Source organism: Sinohyriopsis cumingii, chromosome 18 (assembly GCF_028554795.1).
Source record: "Sinohyriopsis cumingii isolate HCF-2022 chromosome 18, ASM2855479v2, whole genome shotgun sequence".
Taxonomy (NCBI): domain Eukaryota; kingdom Metazoa; phylum Mollusca; class Bivalvia; order Unionida; family Unionidae; genus Sinohyriopsis; species Sinohyriopsis cumingii.
Window position 1 is genome coordinate 97,538,982 of NC_142978.1, and position 19,384 is coordinate 97,558,365.

The window sequence follows — 19,384 nt, forward strand, 5'->3', positions numbered from 1 at the left end:
CGCGCTTCAAGTGAGTTTATCCAATAGAATTCAGTGTACATTTGCTTTAGCAACCCGGTTGCTAGGAAAACCTTTTATTACGGTGATAGTTGTTGCTTGACGTTTGGAAACAGATCTTCGGAGATTTTGGTGAGTTTTATTCAACAAAAAAAGTTTATACTTAGTCAGTTCCATTTTTCAAAAATAGTTTGGAATTGTAAATTGCCACTACCACGTTGAATTGGCGAGATAAGTTGTGGTGAGGAAACAATTTAAGATGGATATTTAGAGGGTGGGTGGGTTTGGTATTATAATTTAGCCTCGACCGAGATTTTGAGGTTCGTTAATATATAGTATAGTCATTATTTTTGCCTATAAGCATCGTTGGTCGCCTACATGTTGTCGTTTTGAGAGTAGAAATATGGCAGACCACCCAGCCGGTTCAGAATGTCTGAAATGACTGATACATACGTAAGTAAAGTTTGTCATATATTATAAACAGTGGAAAAGAAAAGGAAAAGGTCTGAAGCGGCCGGGTGTTCTGCTAGCCATGTACCCCTGGAAGTTCAGTGTTATTATGAGGTAATAATAATTACTGTAATGAACAAAAATGTTAGATATACAGGTCATGTCGGTGTGTAGTACCAACTAAGTTATTTCATGTCTATAAATGACATTTATGAAAATGTAATTAAACATACCTTTAAATCGCAGATATTTCGTTTATTTTGTTGCTCATCTATAAATATTTCTGGCAAGAAAATTATATTGTTGCCCCAGGAAATACATCAAACTAAATCAGTTTTAAAGTGTGTGAACATTTGTAGATAAGGCCAACGAAGAGGTGAGATCCATTATAAACCAGACTGAAGGTCACACTATGAACTTACAATGAAATGCCACATATTGGAAAAATGTGTACAACCCTGTCTGCATTGGCAATTATTAAACTTGACATACCATTTTCTCAGCTCAACTAACTGCTCAGCTGCCATTATCAATGTTTATATTGATCAGTAGATATTCATCGGGAAGATTTTTTATGACAACTATGGTGCAGGTCACTCAAACGTTAGAAATTGATAGACTTTGGTAAAACTAATTAAATATTAAATGTAGACTGGTGATTCACGAGTCAATATAAATTTATTCACTGATGTTGGGTGGGGCTCCGAGTGGTCTAAAGTGCTCACTGTTCTGGATCACTGCCATCTCACCTCTGTCTGCATGGGTTCAAGTCTCAGGCTTGGCTAATGTGGGTACATGAGAAAGCTTGCCAGTAGCTTCATGTGGGTCAGTGGTTCTTCCCAGGGTTTTCCAGGGTTCTTCCTCCACCAGTTATAATGGCCACCATGTATAGCCTATCTTGTGCTGAAATTAGCATTAAACCCTACAACAACAACAACTTATGTCAAGTAGGTAGCAGTTAAACCTACAACATCTGAAACAAATATTCAAGTACAGATACAAACAAGAAAATTAAAACAGAGACAATATAAACTTTACACAATTCATATGCAATGTAAATATCATGCAGATATCATTCATAGTTATAAATTATCTACTATCCGTGCGAGAAATAAGATTTCATTGTAAAAAGTAGCTTATATTTCTTGTAAAAGAAATATGTATTTAAATACAGATTTATATTCTACAAGTATCACTACATTAATGAGAGTTGCACAACTGCTCTCTGTGAAGACTTCTGATAGACTACACTGAGAAAAAGGAGAATAGGACAGGGTTAGTAATGAGTGCCAAAATGCAATGTATGTTCTGTTTTGGTGAACACTTTTATTCTTTTACTCACTTCACTGAACTACCTACTTACATATACATGTTACAGGTTGTTTTGAGATGTCCTGTACATGCATATTCTACTGCACATGGTAATGCACAGTCTGGCAGGCTGTACACTGTAAACATATATAGGCAGTTCAATACATACACCAATATAACATTTATGTCCAATATAACACAGGCTACATACATTTTAGAACAACAATTATTATCTTATTTAGGATCAATGAAAGCAGCTACATTGAAGTTCACTTTAGGGTTAGTCTGTCTAGTAATTCTGCATCAACCTGTGTTGAATATTATGTGCATTTGCACACCATTGCTTTCTTAGTGAAAAGATAAGAGTATGAAAGAAATTATGATAAAGTTGAAAGAATGAAATTTTATATATTTTTCTTTTTTACAAATATAGACATAGTGCAAAAGAATGGCCAAGCTGGTGCAGCCACCTACAAGATTCACTCACCAGGATTGGACAACATCAAATTTGACAAAATATGCCAATGCAGAGACAGAGCGCCAGGCAGCTGAGAGATTGGTAGAAGAGTCAAAACGCTTAGCAAATGAAAGGGAGAAAAGAACAGAGAAGACACAAAAGGATGTCAACAAAAAATTCCGTAAGTTAAATATTTCAGTCACTCGTTTTGTAAGTCATATCCTTTTGGACAGGATATTGGGCATGAGGGAGTAGTTTGAGATTTATCAGCTTCATGCGAGATTTAGATTTAATTCAAAAAAGGATAATCCATGGCTAAAACTCTGCATAATATTTTGTCAACGTTGCTTTTTTTTTCACTAATTCAAAACCAACACATATTTGAATTTCAGTGCAGTAATATTCCTTTCTTTGTAAACAAAAAACAAAAAAAGTTTGAATATGAAGCATAATAAATTAGTGATTTTTAATATATATATATATATATATATACAATTCTGAATGCCCTTGAAATAAGTAGAAATAAAAAAATGTAATGTTGCCTTTTAATTATGTGTCTTTCTTTTTTATCAAATACATGAAATTTCTGGTGTACACATAATACTTATGATTTTGAATTGCTGTTGCTCCAAGCACTGTATTCAATGCAATATAGTTTAAAGGAAAAGAATTAACTATTTTTGCCATATTAATTCCCATATTGAAAGAATTTCGGATGAATATCCTTAATTAATCTGTTTTAGTTCTCATTGCTGCTCTTTTTGTTTATAGAACAACGCCTGGATGATATCCACTATTGGAAGAAAGAGCTTGAGGACAAATTAAGTGATATCACAGTAGAGATAGATAACCTTCAGGCTTTCAAAACAAGAGTTGATAAGGCCCTGGAATCAACAAATGAGCCTCTTCATATAGCAAGACAATGCTTAATGAACAGGTGAATATCCTTTTAAGGGCACATGCTTGCATTTGCCTGAAACAAGATGGAGGAAAAAGGACTTCATTTTATTTTGATGCACCAACCAATTTTCAATAGCTTTTAAATCATTTACAGGGATATAGTTCCGTGAACAGTGCTTTCACTTCAGAGACACGAAAGTACAGTAACTGAAAGTACACATTTGTAATGTCATGTGTTTAAATGACTTAACCCTAAGGGATACTTTAAGCAGATTCATTCGAATAGAATTTCTTGTTAAAAGCAATAAAATTATTAAAATGAACCAGATTTAAGTTAGTAATATGCTTCATGTGTATATGATAGCCCAGGATTGTCATAAATAGTCACTGAGTTCAAGATTAAGCAGTTACACTGTATATTTCTTCCATATAATGGCTTGACCATGAAGTGATCTCACAGTACAAAGTCTCTCAGAATAAATAATGTCTTGGATCCTATTAAAGAAATAAAAGTTTGTTCTGATATTCATACTTAATTACAGTGTGGCTTCCTATAGGTAAATGTCCTATTTAGTATTTTGTTAATTATTATAACACATTTTTGCCACTATATGACATACTTACCTACATTTACACAGGTCACTATTATGTACAGTGATATAGAGAGGGAGCAGTGTCTTTGCTTATTTCTAAGTGCTCAGTTTCAGTAGTTCTGTATTATTGTAGAGAGAAAAGAAAGCAGATTGATCTGGTCCATGATGATGTTCAGAAGGAACTGATTAAAGAGGTGGAGACAATTGAGGGAGTACAGACACTTCTAAAGAGAACCCTGGAGCAGGCTATTGAACAGATCAGGTACAAACATCAGCACTACAATACATGTATACAACAGATCAGGTACAGACATCACACTACAATACATGTATACAACAGATCAGGTACAGATATTAACACTACAACAAATGTATACAATAGATCAGGTACATATATCACACTAAAATACATGTATACAACAGATCAGGTACAGATATCTACACCACAATACATATTTGCAGGCTATCAAATAGATCAAGTACAGACATCAACACTACAATACATATATACAGACTATTGAACAGATCAGGTACAGACATGAACAGTACAATATATATGTGTATGTTGTTGCATGGCTCGGGTACAAACATCATCACTACATTATATATATATATATATATATATATATATATATATATATATATATATATATATATATATATATATAAGAGTACAAACTAAAAGCAAAAGAAAACAATCAGTATTTTCATTTTAGGATTAGGTAAATTGTTTTTAATCAAATGTAACTTATAAGCAAAGCAATCATAAGAGTCATGATTACACATACACATACATTTTACCTTGGAACTAGCATGTGACAGGCATTTTAGTCTGACTCATTCTAATCAATTATTAATCATCTCTTTAAATTCAGATCAGTCACAGCAAAGAAATGTTTTAAAGAGTCATAGGTTTCATATTTTAAGATCATGTCATTCATTGTAACGTCAACCTTTATGTGATTTTTCTTTCATGACAATTGATGTCATTAATGGATAGATGGAGAGGCTGATTAAAAACAAAGTTACTGGATTCATCAGTTAGATACTTTGTATCACAATGGCCTTAATGCTAAGGCATTGTATAGAATTTGATCAAATTTTAATAAAAGAATTGATATGTTGTGCACATATATATCAATTGTAAATATATAATTGTATGTATATATATATATAAGAGTACAAACTAAAAGCAAAAGAAAACAATCAGTATTTTCATTTTAGGATTAGGTAAATTGTTTTTAATCAGATGTAACTTATAAGCAAAGCAATCATAAGAGTCATGATTACACATACACATACATTTTACCTTGGAACTAGCATGTGACAGGCATTTTAGTCTGACTCATTCTAATCAATTATTAATCATCTCTTTAAATTCAGATCAGTCACAGCAAAGAAATGTTTTAAAGAGTCATAGGTTTCATATTTTAAGATCATGTCATTCATTGTAACGTCAACCTTTATGTGATTTTTCTTTCATGACAATTGATGTCATTAATGGATATATATATATATTTAAACACCAAATTACACCCAAGTGGATTACCCCTGAGATCAATGAGGCTAGGCACCTAAGAGATAATTTCCACAAGAAAAAAGACATGAAAAGCTATAGAAAGTGGAGAAATAAAACTAAGTACCTGATAGATAAGGCAAAAGAGAACTACTATAAACAGGCTATTAATGAAAGTAAGAGTACCAAAACATTGTGGAAGCATCTAAAAGAGCTGAACCCACGCAAGAACAGTTGCCTTCCCCCTAGACTTAAGCAAAATGATGATATAGCAACATCTGTACAAGACATTGTGGAAATGTTCAACAATTTCTTCATAAGCATCTCCAGTAAGAGTATTCAGAACCAGACTAATATCCCAATTGAACTTGATGCTCTTCTATTATTTATAAAAGCTAAAATTCCTGATGAAAATTATTTTTCAATAGCTAATGTTAGTGAAGGTGATGTTTTTGATATGCTAATTAAGGTTAATATTAATAAATCCTCTGGATTGGATGGTATTGGTCCACGAATTCTTAAAATTGCTGCACCAGTAATAACAAAGTCACTAACGCATATCATAAATTTAAGTATAATGAGTGGTAATTTTCCAGAAACATTGAAATGTGCAAAGGTTACACCTATCTTTAAGAAAGGAGAAAAGGAGGATCCAGGAAATTACAGACCAATATCAATTCTACCTGTATTGTCAAAACTATTTGAAAAGCATGTAGCCATTCAGGTCTATAAATTTTTCGAAACATACTCTCTATTTCATAAAGCTCAATCAGGATTTAGAAAGTACCACTCGTGCCAAACAGAACTTACCAAATTAATTGATCTTTGGCTGAAGGAAATGGATAATGGACATATGACTGGGATTGTTTTCCTTGACTTCAAGAAAGCCTTTGATCTTGTTGATCATGAAATTCTGCTGCAAAAGTTGAACTGTTACAGATTTGACAATCCTTCTTTAAACTGGTTTAGATCATACCTAAACCAAAGGTCTCAACAAGTAAGCATTGGCAATATTAGCTCTCAAACTCGCACTATTCATTCAGGAGTCCCTCAAGGCTCAGTTTTGGGCCCTCTCCTCTTCCTTATCTATATCAATGATCTACCATTAAATAATGAATCCACAAACACAGATTTGTTTGCAGATGATGCAACTTTGTATACATCTAGTTCTGATACTGAAGTTATCCAAATGAAATTAAACTCAGACCTTATCAGAGTCCAAAACTGGGCACAACAAAATAGGATGGTAATTAATGAAGGTAAAACAAAATGTATGATTTTGGGGACATCACAAAAGCTACACAAGTCAGGGAACCCAAAACTGTCTCTTGCAATAAATAATCATCCATTAGAAAATGTCAAACATGAAAGGCTTGTAGGTGTGTCTGTAGATAATAATTTATTATGGAATGACCATATTGATAAGCTTTGTAAAACACTGTCATCCAAAATTGCCCTTCTCAGCAGAATCAAGAAATATTTACCTATGGAAACTCGCAATCTATACTACAAGTCATATATTCTTCCAACAATGGATTATTGTTCTAATGTATGGGGAAACTGTGCCAAATCTGAGCTTGACAGGATTTATAAACTTCAGAAACGAGCAGCACGTGTAATTTTAGATGCATCTGTTGATCATCCCTCAAAAGAATTATTTACAGAACTCAAATGGCTCACAATATATGACAGGATAGATTTTCACAAGGCAGTTCTTTTATATAAATGTCTACATGGAACTGCACCAGAGTATCTTCAAGACTTATTCAGGCCTTTTTCAGCACAATACCAGTTGAGATCAATATCACATGGAAACATTCTAATACCAAAACCAAGAACAGAGCAATTTAAAAAGAGTTTTCAATACTCTGGTACAGTTCTGTGGAATAAGCTTCCACTACATGTAAAATCTGCTGAAAATATTAGAATATTTAAGAAAAGATATCATGAGCATGTATGTGTTTCTAACAGATAATGGAATTTAGTATTTTAATACTAAACATGTTAAAATAAACAGTAATTATTGCCATCTTCATATAATGTGCATTGTTATACTCTCCTTAAGAGGGCCTCAAGGGAGAATAGTCCTTGACTAATGAGTCACCCTCTATAAATAAAGCATTATTATTATTATTATTATTACATTCTTATATATATATATATATATATATATATATATATATATATATATATATATATATATATATATATATATTGTGCATGTGTGTGCTATATCAGATTATACTTATACTGACATATCACTTATTGGACATTTCTCCTCAATCATTGACAATAGATTAAACCGAAAAGCAAAGTTCCAGATGGAAAAGGATTTAAAGGACAAATTCTCAGCTGTAGCAATAGATGAGTATTGTGAAAACCTGCGAAATAACACACCCTCTATTGGCTTTAAAGAAGGTGTCACCAAGATTGAAGCTAAGTAAGTAATAGTCTTTATACATGTACAGTGAAACTTTAGAAAACTAGCTTGATTAAGTACATTTAAGTTAGGTGAAATTTACATTACACAAATTCATCTGTTTAACAGCCCCAAGTATAGCAATTAATTAACAGTGAAAGTTTGATAATTGATGGTATCAAATATATTCATAAAACCATGTGACTTGGAGCATTCTATTTTAACAGCCCCAGTTGTAGCCCAGTAATTAATGGCAGAAATTTGATAATATATTTGTCCATAATACCATAATGTTTTGCCAAAATGAATAATAATGTGGGAAAACTTCCAAGATTCCAAGATGAAACACTCTTTTTCAGTCTTTAATTGAGGTGGGGGTTGTGGTCAGTCTCCAAGATCTGAACTTGTCAGCAATTCTTGGTTGTGTGCTAGACTGCCATTCTGCCCCTACCTTGAATTCATTTGCCGCTGTGGTATGCAGAGTATGCAGGAACTCCGCATACAGTGATTTTTCTGTGTATCTTTCTCTGACTCTAACAAATTGTGAGGATTATGGTAAATTGTATTATCAGTTGACTTTTAGTTGACAATAGAATTGATAGTTTAATACTGTTTTCTTCATGTTTAGACTGCAAAACCAACTTGATTAACCCTTTACTTTGATCCTTCTCCTATGCTCTTTGTTTTGCTTCTTCTCTCTGTTATTCTTGTGATTTAATTTTTCATCTTTCCCTATCAACTTTGATTTAAAATAATGAAATTCACTTTTAGCTGTAGCTCTGTATCTTTCCATATCTATTTGAATTTGCTTTGAGATGGCATTCCTAGAATAGGTGTGGCTTCCAAAACAGCGATATGGAAAACCTAGTTTTAATTACTTAACCAGAATGACTGAGCCATTTTTAGTTTTTAGAAAATGAGAAAAGAATGTTCCTTAACTATGTTCTGAGATTTTTGTATGGTGTAGTTTCTCTAGCATTTAGTGACCTTATTTGCAACAATATTTAAACTTGTTGTTTTTGAACAGCCAAGGCAATTTTTTTTTTGTAGGAACAATTTGTATTACATGTTTGACCAGATTGTTTTCTTTTTGTGGTTCTCTAGCAGTGATATGGCTTCCATTGCAACTAGGTGGAAAACCCATTTTTAACCACTTCTTCAGAATGACTGAGCCATTTTTGATCAAAATTTGTAGGAATCGTTAATAGGACATATTATACCAGAATTATGTTTGGGATGGTTTATATAGCAGTAATGTAGCATCTGTACCAACTAGGTGAATGACTGAACAATGTTACGATCAAGCTTGGCAGGAGTTTTGTTTTATAGGATATATTCTATAAAATAATGATTGGAATGGTTTCCTTTGCAATAACGTAACTTCAATAGCAACCAGGTGAACACATCTGTGTTTAATTTCTTCTCTAGAATGGCTGAATCAGTTTGATTAACATGTACTCCTATCAGAGATGCATAATGAAACAATAGAGTTATCAGTTTTGATGCTAATAATGATTTTAGTTTTATTGTACACTGAGCTGAATGGTTGCTGCATGCAAGTATTTATCCGAGAACTGGGCTCAATTTTTAAGCATGAAAAATTGTTATGGCAAAGAATTCTTGAATTATAAAAAAAAGAAGAAATTTTCAACAATTACTATGTATTCCAGTAAGCTGCAGTTATGTTTGCTTTTACATATCTTTTTTCTTAAATATGTTTTAAAACTTTCATGTTGAAAAAATATGTATTTATCCATTATATAAATACTGCTAACCCACCAACCCTTGCTGCATGTAAAAAATAACATTTCTCTTTATTCTTTAGCTCCGTGTCCCCTGAGGACTGGCAAAATTTCTCAAATGCTAACATCCTGATGACAGAACGAGAACGACAGAGCTCCGTTGAACTTCGTTCTCTGGTTGATGGCATTCTCCAGCAGACCACCAATGATATGAGAAAACAATGTTCCGATGTCAACTTGGCATTCAGCAAGAGAATTGCCGAAACCAAGGATGCTAAGAGTAAATTGGAGGATCACCTTAACAAGGTCAGCATCCACCACATCAAATTATAATGACACTTGCATGAATTAGGAAATACATTCTACAAAATAAAGGCAAGACCTGATACAAATTTCAGTTAATGTTTTCAATTAACTCCTAAATATATAAAGAAAATTTAAAATCAGATCTTTTAATTACTCTGCTGTGTGCAATTTCTATTTATATATACAGTACTTTATATGTAAAAGCATTTATTTTTCAACAGATTTTGTGATTTAGTGAAGTATTCCCAATTTTTTGTTGTGCATAGAATAATACAGTATTGGTTAGCTAAAACCCAGTTATTCAGTAATTGTCAATATAACTCCACCAGCATAATGTGGTTACTATTCCTATTAAATGCCCGGCACAAATTTAAATCTAAACATTCATTTTATCAAACAATCTGCACCATTTTTGGACTATATTTCTCAGCATGATTATTTCTAAATTAGGCTGTACTGTTACAAACTTAATAGCACAGATTATTATTTTTTCCCCAGTTGAATTGCTGCCTAAAATAATCGTCAGATAATTTCCACAAAATTATTAATTACATAATTCCTTTGAGAATTGGTTTTTATTGGATGGCACAATGTCACATGTAATATTTCTTCATGTCACATTGGTCATTTTTAATGTTGCATGGGCATGTCATTGGCTTTAACATGATGTCACGTTGGACATTTTTTATGTTGCATGGGCATGATGTCATTGGCTTTTATGTGATGTCACCTTGGTCATTCTTTATGTTGCATGGGCATGATGTCATTGGCTTTTATGTGATGTCACCTAGGTCATTTTTTATGTTGCATGGGCATGATGTCATTGGCTTTTATGTGATGTCACCTTGGTCATTCTTTATGTTGCATGGGCATGATGTCATTGGCTTTTATGTGATGTCACCTAGGTCATTTTTTATGTTGCATGGGCATGATGTCATTGGCTTTTATGTAATGTCATAGCATTAATTTCAAAGCTTCTTGCATCTGAAATGGCATTTGTACAATTACAATGCAGAATAATATTCTAGACCTTGTTTTGAAGAATATGAGGTTTTATAAACCATTAAACCTATGATGGTGACCTCGTCAAACTTAAGTTTACTTGTTCATGAGCTAGTAAACCTATGATAGTGACCTCCTCATCTGTCAGACTGAGGTTTACTTTTGCATACCAGTGGCCTAAGTGGTCAGAATGTCTGCCTTGGATGCTGGAGGTTGCAGGTTCAAATCCCAGCTGAGTAATACCAAAAAATTATAAAAATTAGGACAGCTGCCTCACTAGGCACTCAGCTTTAAGAGGTTATTGTTAGGACTTGTCAGCCTGGGGTCAGAATAATGTGACTGGGTGGAACATAATGCTACATGTCTGTAGCATGATGCCCCAGTGCTAGACATCTCTATAAACTGCCACATTGCAGACATTGTAGCGAGATGTCATTGAAAAATTGCTAAAGTTATGTTAAAAATACACACACATTAACCAGGAAACCCATCATAGTGACCTCTTCACTAATCAAACTGAGGTTTACTGGTTCCTAAACTTCATATTCACCAAAACAAAGGTTTATAATAGTATCATGTCCACTATAATTTTTATAATCCATCAAGCTGCTTTGCCATCAGCCACTACAGTATATGAATGCAACCTTACCTTTCCATTAGATATACATATAACGTAATAGCCTTCATGGAGATTTTGTCTTGATTTTAATAAAAAAATTTTTAAAAAGGTGCCTACCATGTATATTTGCTTATAAGTCTAGTCAAACTGCAAACAACAAAGATCCTGATCTGCCATTGCATAATGAGCCTGCAGATCAGGGTATATGTTGTTTGTTCTACTGATTACTCCTAGCAAACTGCACAGACCCAGCTATGCCAGCGCATTATGCGATGGCAGATATGTGCCTGTGCAGTTTGCAGTTGGATTTTGAATTATAAGTGAGTACAGACGGAATATTGTACAACATGTCAGGAAATTCTGGATTAGCTTAAGGAAGACTTAAAATCTTAATTCTTTTTTGGCCACTTGCAGAGTCTGAATTAGGGAGTCTTCCCAAAGGTCACAGAGGTATCACATTTATAATGCCATGTCAGGCAGTAATTTGATTATCTAATGCACTTCCTCCCTTTTGTTTTTGTTAGTGTGTGCATAAAACAAATCTTACAAATAATGTTCAATTCATCAACATTTTAATTGATATTCATCAGTTATACTTATGTTGTTAATACATACCATGCATTTATATACAGCTGAGAGTTTTTATCTGACATTATAAATAAACAATGGAAAGCATTAATAGTTTGTAGCTTTTTTGTCATTGTTTAATTGCAAGAAAACTGCCAGTGATGTTGCAGCCAGATTGCAAACCTTAAAATATTGGTATTAGCAACTTAATTTTCACTGATGGCTATAGTACTTATCATGAAACATTTACAATACAAGGTAATGCGATTACAAGCAATAGTGTCAGAGAAAATCACCTAAATGTCGATCCTAACATCAGTGTTCACACCAGACAGATCGACTGTTGGACAAAACTATCAATCCATAATTTGGAATAGCTTTGGAATGTGACTACCATCCTATTTATCTTATGACAGGTAATTGCTCAGATCAAGGAGATGGAAGAGAACATTGCAAGACTACAGATTGCCATTGCTGACAAAGAGCAGCCAATGAAGCTTGCACAGACTCGCCTTGATACTCGCAAAAATCGACCCAGCGTGGAACTGTGTCGTGACCCAGTCCAGTACAAACTGATCGAGGAGGTTCATGAAATTAATGCATCCATTGAACAGCTACAGGATCGTCTTAAAGATGCACAGGATTCACTTAAAGGACTGATTCGTAAGCAGCTGTCACTTGAAGAGGATATTGAGGTTAAATCCAATACATTATTCATTGATGAAGTGGAATGTATGGGAATGCGGAAGAGTATTAACATTCAACATTTTTAATTTCTTATGTTCTAGTTTAGCATGCATTGGTAATCTGTAGAACAGAATTTTCAAGAACGTGTCAGAAATATGATACTGTTAATAATAATGCAATCAAGGTAAAAACACAATAGAAGGTTGTGATATTTAGAAAACATTTCTATTTGAACTGTTGAATAATACTTGGACATGACATTTGTATATTCAAAAGGAACACAATAGGTTAGTTTCTTTCATTATATTTTTTGTTCCAATTAAAAAAAAACATAAAAAAAACAATCAAAGTGTGTTTGTACTGTAAAAATAAGTAAGGCTCTTTTAGTTTCAGAAAGACATTTTGGAAGGAATACATTATATATATATATATATATATATATATATATATATATATATATATATAGACACACACACACACACACAACATTGTTTTTAATCAAGATTTTATTGATTTGTTGTAATACTTTGGGGAAGGAAAAAGTCCATGTTTCTCATTCTTTAGATTTGCATATGATTCCATTTCTGTGTGATAATAATGTCAGATTATGTACTGCCATTTTGTGACAAGTTCTTTAATATATTTTTAGAAGTAACTGACAGGTTATGCTTTTTGAGAACTTCATTCCTCAAGTGCAACTTGCCAACCAAAATAATTAAAATTGTGTCTTCACATTTCCTCAATTTAAGATTTAGCAAGAAAATGACAAATCAAAATATTGAGGAAAATATTATAGATAAAATGAAGGTCCACTAAATATTTTACAGCTGCAAATTTGTTTTGAAAATAAATTTGAGCAAGAATGTGATTGGAATTTTAAATGCAATTTTCGACAAAATATATCTCTGGCTTAATACTGCAATGATATGGAAAAAGCTTAATTTCTGTTACTTCGATATAAACTTCTTAAGTTTTCTTTCATTTCTATAAAAAAGTACTTAGTGGATGCTGGCAGAACTAGAATACTTGTACCTTTATATGTTATTTAAATTTCTAATTAGCGGAGCTGATACCCATAATTCTCTGCAGATCTACTTAAGTACATAATCTACATCTGCAATGAACACTTGTATATTAGTATTAAATGTTTACAACACTTTCAAGTACATGTCACTGAAATGATTTTCAAAATAAAGAATTCCAAAATTCTAGATTGCTTGGATTTGTACTTCTGCATCTAAATAAAATTTATATTAATACTGTAACAAGGTGTTTACTTGTTAACACAAGTTCCCTTGCTAACAGAAGCAGATCTGGAGTAGCTGACAGTATAGTGACTGGTATCAGGGAAAATACCAGTCATATAAGATTGAAAATTAGGTCACAGTTACCTTCTTTTGGTATGGTTGAGGTTACATTTTTTGAGATGCAGCTACACTCAAATTTTCAGAAGAGTAGGTGAAATAGGTCCAAAATATTGAAGGTGTAAAGAACAAATAGCTGTAAATATAAAAGGTTGATCAAGCATAAAAATTATGTTACAGTGACCCTGTTTTAGTATAACTGAGTCATCATCCTCGAGATGTCTTTACATACCAATTTTCATAAGTAGAGGTGTAACAGGGTCCAAGATATTGAGGGTGTAACAAACAGCCAAAAATTAAAAATTAACTTTGAAAAGATGCAGTTCCATGTTGATTTTCATGACTGCTGGTAAATACAAGTCTAATAAATTGATGGTGTAGCAAACAGAAGACTGGAACTACAAATGATACTCAAGGATCACATTTTGGTATACCAGTAGATGCATTCCTCAAGATGCATCCACAGATTTTTCTTCCATGAAAATGAAATAGGCTTCAATTTATTCAGGATGAAATGACCAAATAGCTTAAATTATAAATGTCGCTAAAGTGTGAAAATTGGGTCAAAATGACCTGGTTTGGGAATGGTTGACATACTTTCATCAAGATGTAATCACATCAGGTTTGTGTTAGATAAAATAGGGTCTAGTACAATGGAGGTGTCCTGAACAAATAGCTGAAAATACAGAAGTCACTATACCATGCACATTTGTTCTCACTATTTTTTATACAGTTTAACTACTTTCATTGGTATGTATACACATACCAATTTTCATTAGTATGGGTGAAATGGGGTCTAAGATATAGACTGTAGGAACAAATGGCTGAAAATGTAAAAATCACAATAGCATGGAAATTAAGTCACACTGACCTATTATTGGTATGGTTAAGTTACTTTTGTCCTGATCTATCTGCATACATTTTTTTATGAGTGGCGCTGAAACTGGGTAAGAGATATTGATGGTATAATGAATGAATTGCTGAAACTACAGAAGTCATTCAGACATGCAAATTAGGTCAGTTTCTAAGTTCCGGTATGACTGAGATACATTTCCTGAGGTGTATCCATTCATTAATGTTCATTACAGTAACTGTAGGTGAAAACTTTATTTTCAAAGGTGATGTGGTTACAAAAAGAATTAATTAACCTTGAATCCCACTATTAAATGCACATGTACTGATTTTATAAAAATCGTGTTTACACACATGCATATAAAACTGTAAACATACCTTATTATTGTTGCATAGGTGAAAATAAGGCTCAAGTGGGCCTGAGATTATTCACTGACCTAAAGACCAAATGCAAGTGATGTTGACTATGAGATGTACGTTTGTATAATGTTTTTTGGACATTTACAAATTTTACATATTTTTAGTAACGGTAGCTAAAATAAATGGCAGCTCAGCAAACCTGAAATATCTTAGGATATGACTGTGATGCTTCTGTAAAATTTTGTCAGCTTAAACTGACAGGTTCTTGAGGATAAATCATTTGAAGGGTTTTCTTTGAGTAACAATTGAAATGAAAGGCCTTTAAACTAAGACGCTTGGTATCTTTGGTTGAATTCTGTTCATCAGGTTTTTCTAGAAGAAGCCATCTTAAGTCTTGTTTTTCAGTAATGTTACACAACTGATGGCAGATCATGCTGATGTGGATGCCAAATCTGGTCAAATTCTGTTCAGTGGTTTCTTCAGAACAAGTTGTCAAAAGATTTATATTGTTTTAGTAATGGAGATGGCATCAATTGTATAAATTTAAAATGCCATTTTGCCTGCTTGCATAATGTCAATTAGGTTTAAATTCTGTCTAGCAAATTTTTCTTGATGAACTTATTTAAAGTCTATGAGTGTTAATAATGGCAGCCATATCTGAAGACAGATTAAAATAACATTTATACATTTGAAAGGCTTTCATGTCAGAATGCTTAATGTCATAAATTGGTTAAAATCTACTTAACAGTAATTGAGAAGAATTCATTAAATTTGTTTCTGTTTTTAGAACTGTTCCATTAAAACATATATGGGACCCAAGGAAGGCACTTTTAAAGTGGGGTACTCGCCTATAGATGCAATTTTGAATTTTCTAATCATACTAATAATAATTTTGTGAAATCAAATTACCCGCAAAGATGTTTAAAAAACGGCCTTCCCTGTGTACCATGTATGCTTAAATGGAACAGCTCTTAATAACAAGGGCCATATTTGACTGCAGAATGGTATTATTCATTAAAACTTTAAAAACTTTTATGCTGGGATACCTTGTCAAATTTTGTCAAATTCTTTCCAGCAGTTTTTTTCTTGTCTTATGGCATTTAAATAGCACTTTTATAAGAATGATAGCCATATGTGATCATCACTAGCACAATGTTCAAAGTCTGAATTGTCAGTAGGCTTTCAATCAAATTCACTGTAAGTCTGTTAAGCAGTGTTTGAGAAGATATTTAATTGTTAGTCTATTTTTAGTAATGGTGGCCATGTTTGATGTAGAAAAAGCATCATTCATACCATATTTATGCTACCGTACTTCAAGTAAAATTTGGTCAAATTCTGCTCAGCAGTTGAACGAGTTTCTGTGTTTTTCCATATTAGCATCATGTGTTAAAACTAATTACAAGGCCTTTATGCCAAGATGCTCTCTACCAAGTTTGATGGAAATTGGTCATTGAATTGTTGGGAGGAAGTTGGAAAAAATAATTATTGATGGATGATGCAAATGCCAGAAACATGACCATACCATAAACTCACTTGGCCCATAACCAATAGAAATCTATACTAATTAGTGGACATAGCATTCTCTTCAAATGTGAGAGGTCAGATGAGTGGATACCACCCTGCATATCTGACAGAAATAAAATAGATCTTAGATTTTTATCATCCAGCTGACTTCTACCTAGTAGCCCAGTTCAAGTGCAGATGGTCAAGAAATTTGGATCAGTATGATGCTTTCTGAAGAATTTTTTCCAGTGTTGTTGTGCACTGATGCATTGTGGACAGATTTGTCAGCAATAATTTCAATGTTTGACGAATAGATGACATTGGACCCCAGACCAGTCATCCATACCAATACAGGTTTTAAGCACTGATTTATCAGACTATGCTAGATATAGACAGTCAAATGCATGATTAGAAAGAGATGGACTAATGGAATTGGTGCTACCAAAGGGGATGCAGCTCCATTTATGGAGCTGAACAGATGTTGTAAACAATTTGTTAGATTTGTAGCAACAAAAAAACCTAAACTTTCAAGGACATTAGAAACATGTTATTAAAACAAAATAAATGGGTAAGGAAATAACTTTTATTATTATATCAGTATCATCAGATCATTATAAACGATTTTATTTACCTGTGTTATAATGTAGTTTGAAGTTATACATGAATTACAACTTGATTAAGATATGTCCATAGGACACAAAACAACAATGTCCTTGTGGCTGAAAAAATCAGGCCACAATAATATAATGTTATATACATCAATCATGATAAATATCATGCCAATGTTTAACCCAATCATTCGAAAGCTGCAGAAGTAATTGTGCATACAAGACATAATTTCTGACATAACTGGAAAAAACTATTTAGAACAACTGACATGTGATTGCAGAGATTCATCATTTGTATTTAATTAACATGAAATGTCTTCATCTCATGATGCTTGATGTCAAGTTTGTCCAGTTCTTTTCAATGGTTTTCCATTAAAAAAAAGTTGTTTAAACGATTTTATAGTTTTACTAACAGTGGCCATATTTGATGGTGGATTAGTGACATTTGTACAAACCTGGAAGGTCTTCAGGCCAGGATGCTTAATGACAAATATTGTACAAACCGTGAAGGTCTTCAGGCCATGATGCTTTATGCCAAATTTTGTACAAACCGTGAAGGTCTTCAGGCCATGATGCTGTATGCCAAATTTTATACAAACCTGGAAGGTCTTCAGGCCAGGATGCTTAATGCCAAATATTGTACAAACCTGGAAGGTCTTCAGGCCAGGATGCCTTATGCCAAATTTTATACAAACCTGGAAGGTCTTCAGGCCATGATGCTTTATGCCAAATTTTGTACAAACCTGGAAGGTCTTCAGGCCAGGATGCTTTATGCCAAATTTTGTACAAACCTGGAAGGTCTTCAGGCCAGGATGCCTTATGCCAAATTTTATACAAACCTGGAAGTTCTTCAGGCCAGGATGCTTTATGCCAAATTTTGTACAAACCTGGAAGGTCTTCAGGCCAGGATGCTTTATGCCAAATTTTGTACAAACCTGGAAGGTCTTCAGGCCAGGATGCTTTATGCCAAATTTTGTACAAACCTAGAAGGTCTTCAGGCCAGGATGCTTTATGCCAAATTTTGTACAAACCTAGAAGGTCTGCTTTATGCCAAATTTTGTACAAACCTGGAAGGTCTTCAGGTCAGGATGCTTTATGCCAAATTTTGTAAAAACCTAGGTCTTCAGGCCAGGATGCTTTATGCATAATTTTTTTGATCTCTGTTTTTATGACCTCATTTAAAGGCTTTTCTATATTTTTGTAATGGTGTCCATTTTTGATGGTGGGTCGTAAGTATTTATACAAACTTTAAATGTTTATCTATTCAGTCACAGTGTTCATATTTGATGGCAGATCAGCATTTCTTAAATAGAGCTTCAGGCCATTATACTTTCTGTCAAATTTGATCAAAACAGTTTGGAGAAATTATTTCAAGAATTTTTTTACATAATGTAATGGTAGCCGTATGTGAAAAATCTGCACCATAAATACAAACTTGAAAGCCTTTATGCCAGATGCTGTGTGCAAGCTTTGGTTAAAATTGGTCAAGCAGTTTTTCAAAAAGTTGAAAATATCAATTCCTGACACATGCACCAGATGGCATTTGATGGACAAAGGACCATTTGCACATTTGGCCTTATGGTCAGATGAATTAACAGAAGCAATAAATCTTTTTTTGTTTCATGTACAGGGTTGTTCTTTGGATTTAAGTTCTGCGAGTCTCATCCAAAGTCCCATAATTAAGTATATATAACTTTTCAAAAGTTACGAGTTGTAAGTGGTTTTTCCACATTTCTGAGACGCATGGAAAAAGAAACCTATTTTCATCACCCATTGGTAAATATTTCTAAAACATGCTTTAATACACTATCTGTATTCAACTAAGAAACAAACTTCAACCTACAAAATATTTTTTAATTTGTCTGGCTAAAGCAAATTATAAAATACAGTTTCAAACAATGTCTAAATATTTAATTTACAGTGGCAATGATAGTTCCATGATACAATTTTGCACCAATGATGCACTGCAACTAAAACTAAAATGTAAAAGTTGTTTCAAGTTTCTCTCTGTTTCTCTAATATTTTCATCTTGATCCATATTTGATGCTACATCAGCATAATAAGATATTGCAAGGTCCCTATGCTAGGATGATTTGTATAATAGTTGGTCAAGTTTTAGTTGAGAGGGGGG

General features: G+C 33.2%; 2 protein-coding genes across 2 annotated transcripts; both read left to right on the forward strand.

Annotated features, from left to right (window-relative positions):
• Nucleotides 1–4: 4 nt before the first annotated feature.
• LOC149777555 (tektin-1-like) lies at nucleotides 5–13,775 on the forward strand. The gene is made up of 7 exons (XM_089942164.1): nucleotides 5–129; nucleotides 2,192–2,396; nucleotides 2,987–3,152; nucleotides 3,842–3,970; nucleotides 7,521–7,664; nucleotides 9,469–9,691; nucleotides 12,296–13,775. Exons 2-7 carry the CDS (start codon nucleotides 2,207–2,209, stop codon nucleotides 12,650–12,652), a joined length of 1,209 nt encoding a protein of 402 aa, XP_089798290.1. The 5' UTR covers nucleotides 5–129; nucleotides 2,192–2,206; the 3' UTR covers nucleotides 12,653–13,775.
• A 3,419-nt stretch (nucleotides 13,776–17,194) lies between these two features.
• On the forward strand, nucleotides 17,195–18,551 carry LOC149777556 (uncharacterized). The gene is made up of 2 exons (XM_089942165.1): nucleotides 17,195–18,291; nucleotides 18,373–18,551. Exons 1-2 carry the CDS (start codon nucleotides 17,730–17,732, stop codon nucleotides 18,399–18,401), a joined length of 591 nt encoding a protein of 196 aa, XP_089798291.1. The 5' UTR covers nucleotides 17,195–17,729; the 3' UTR covers nucleotides 18,402–18,551.
• The last annotated feature ends 833 nt before the right edge of the window (nucleotides 18,552–19,384 follow it).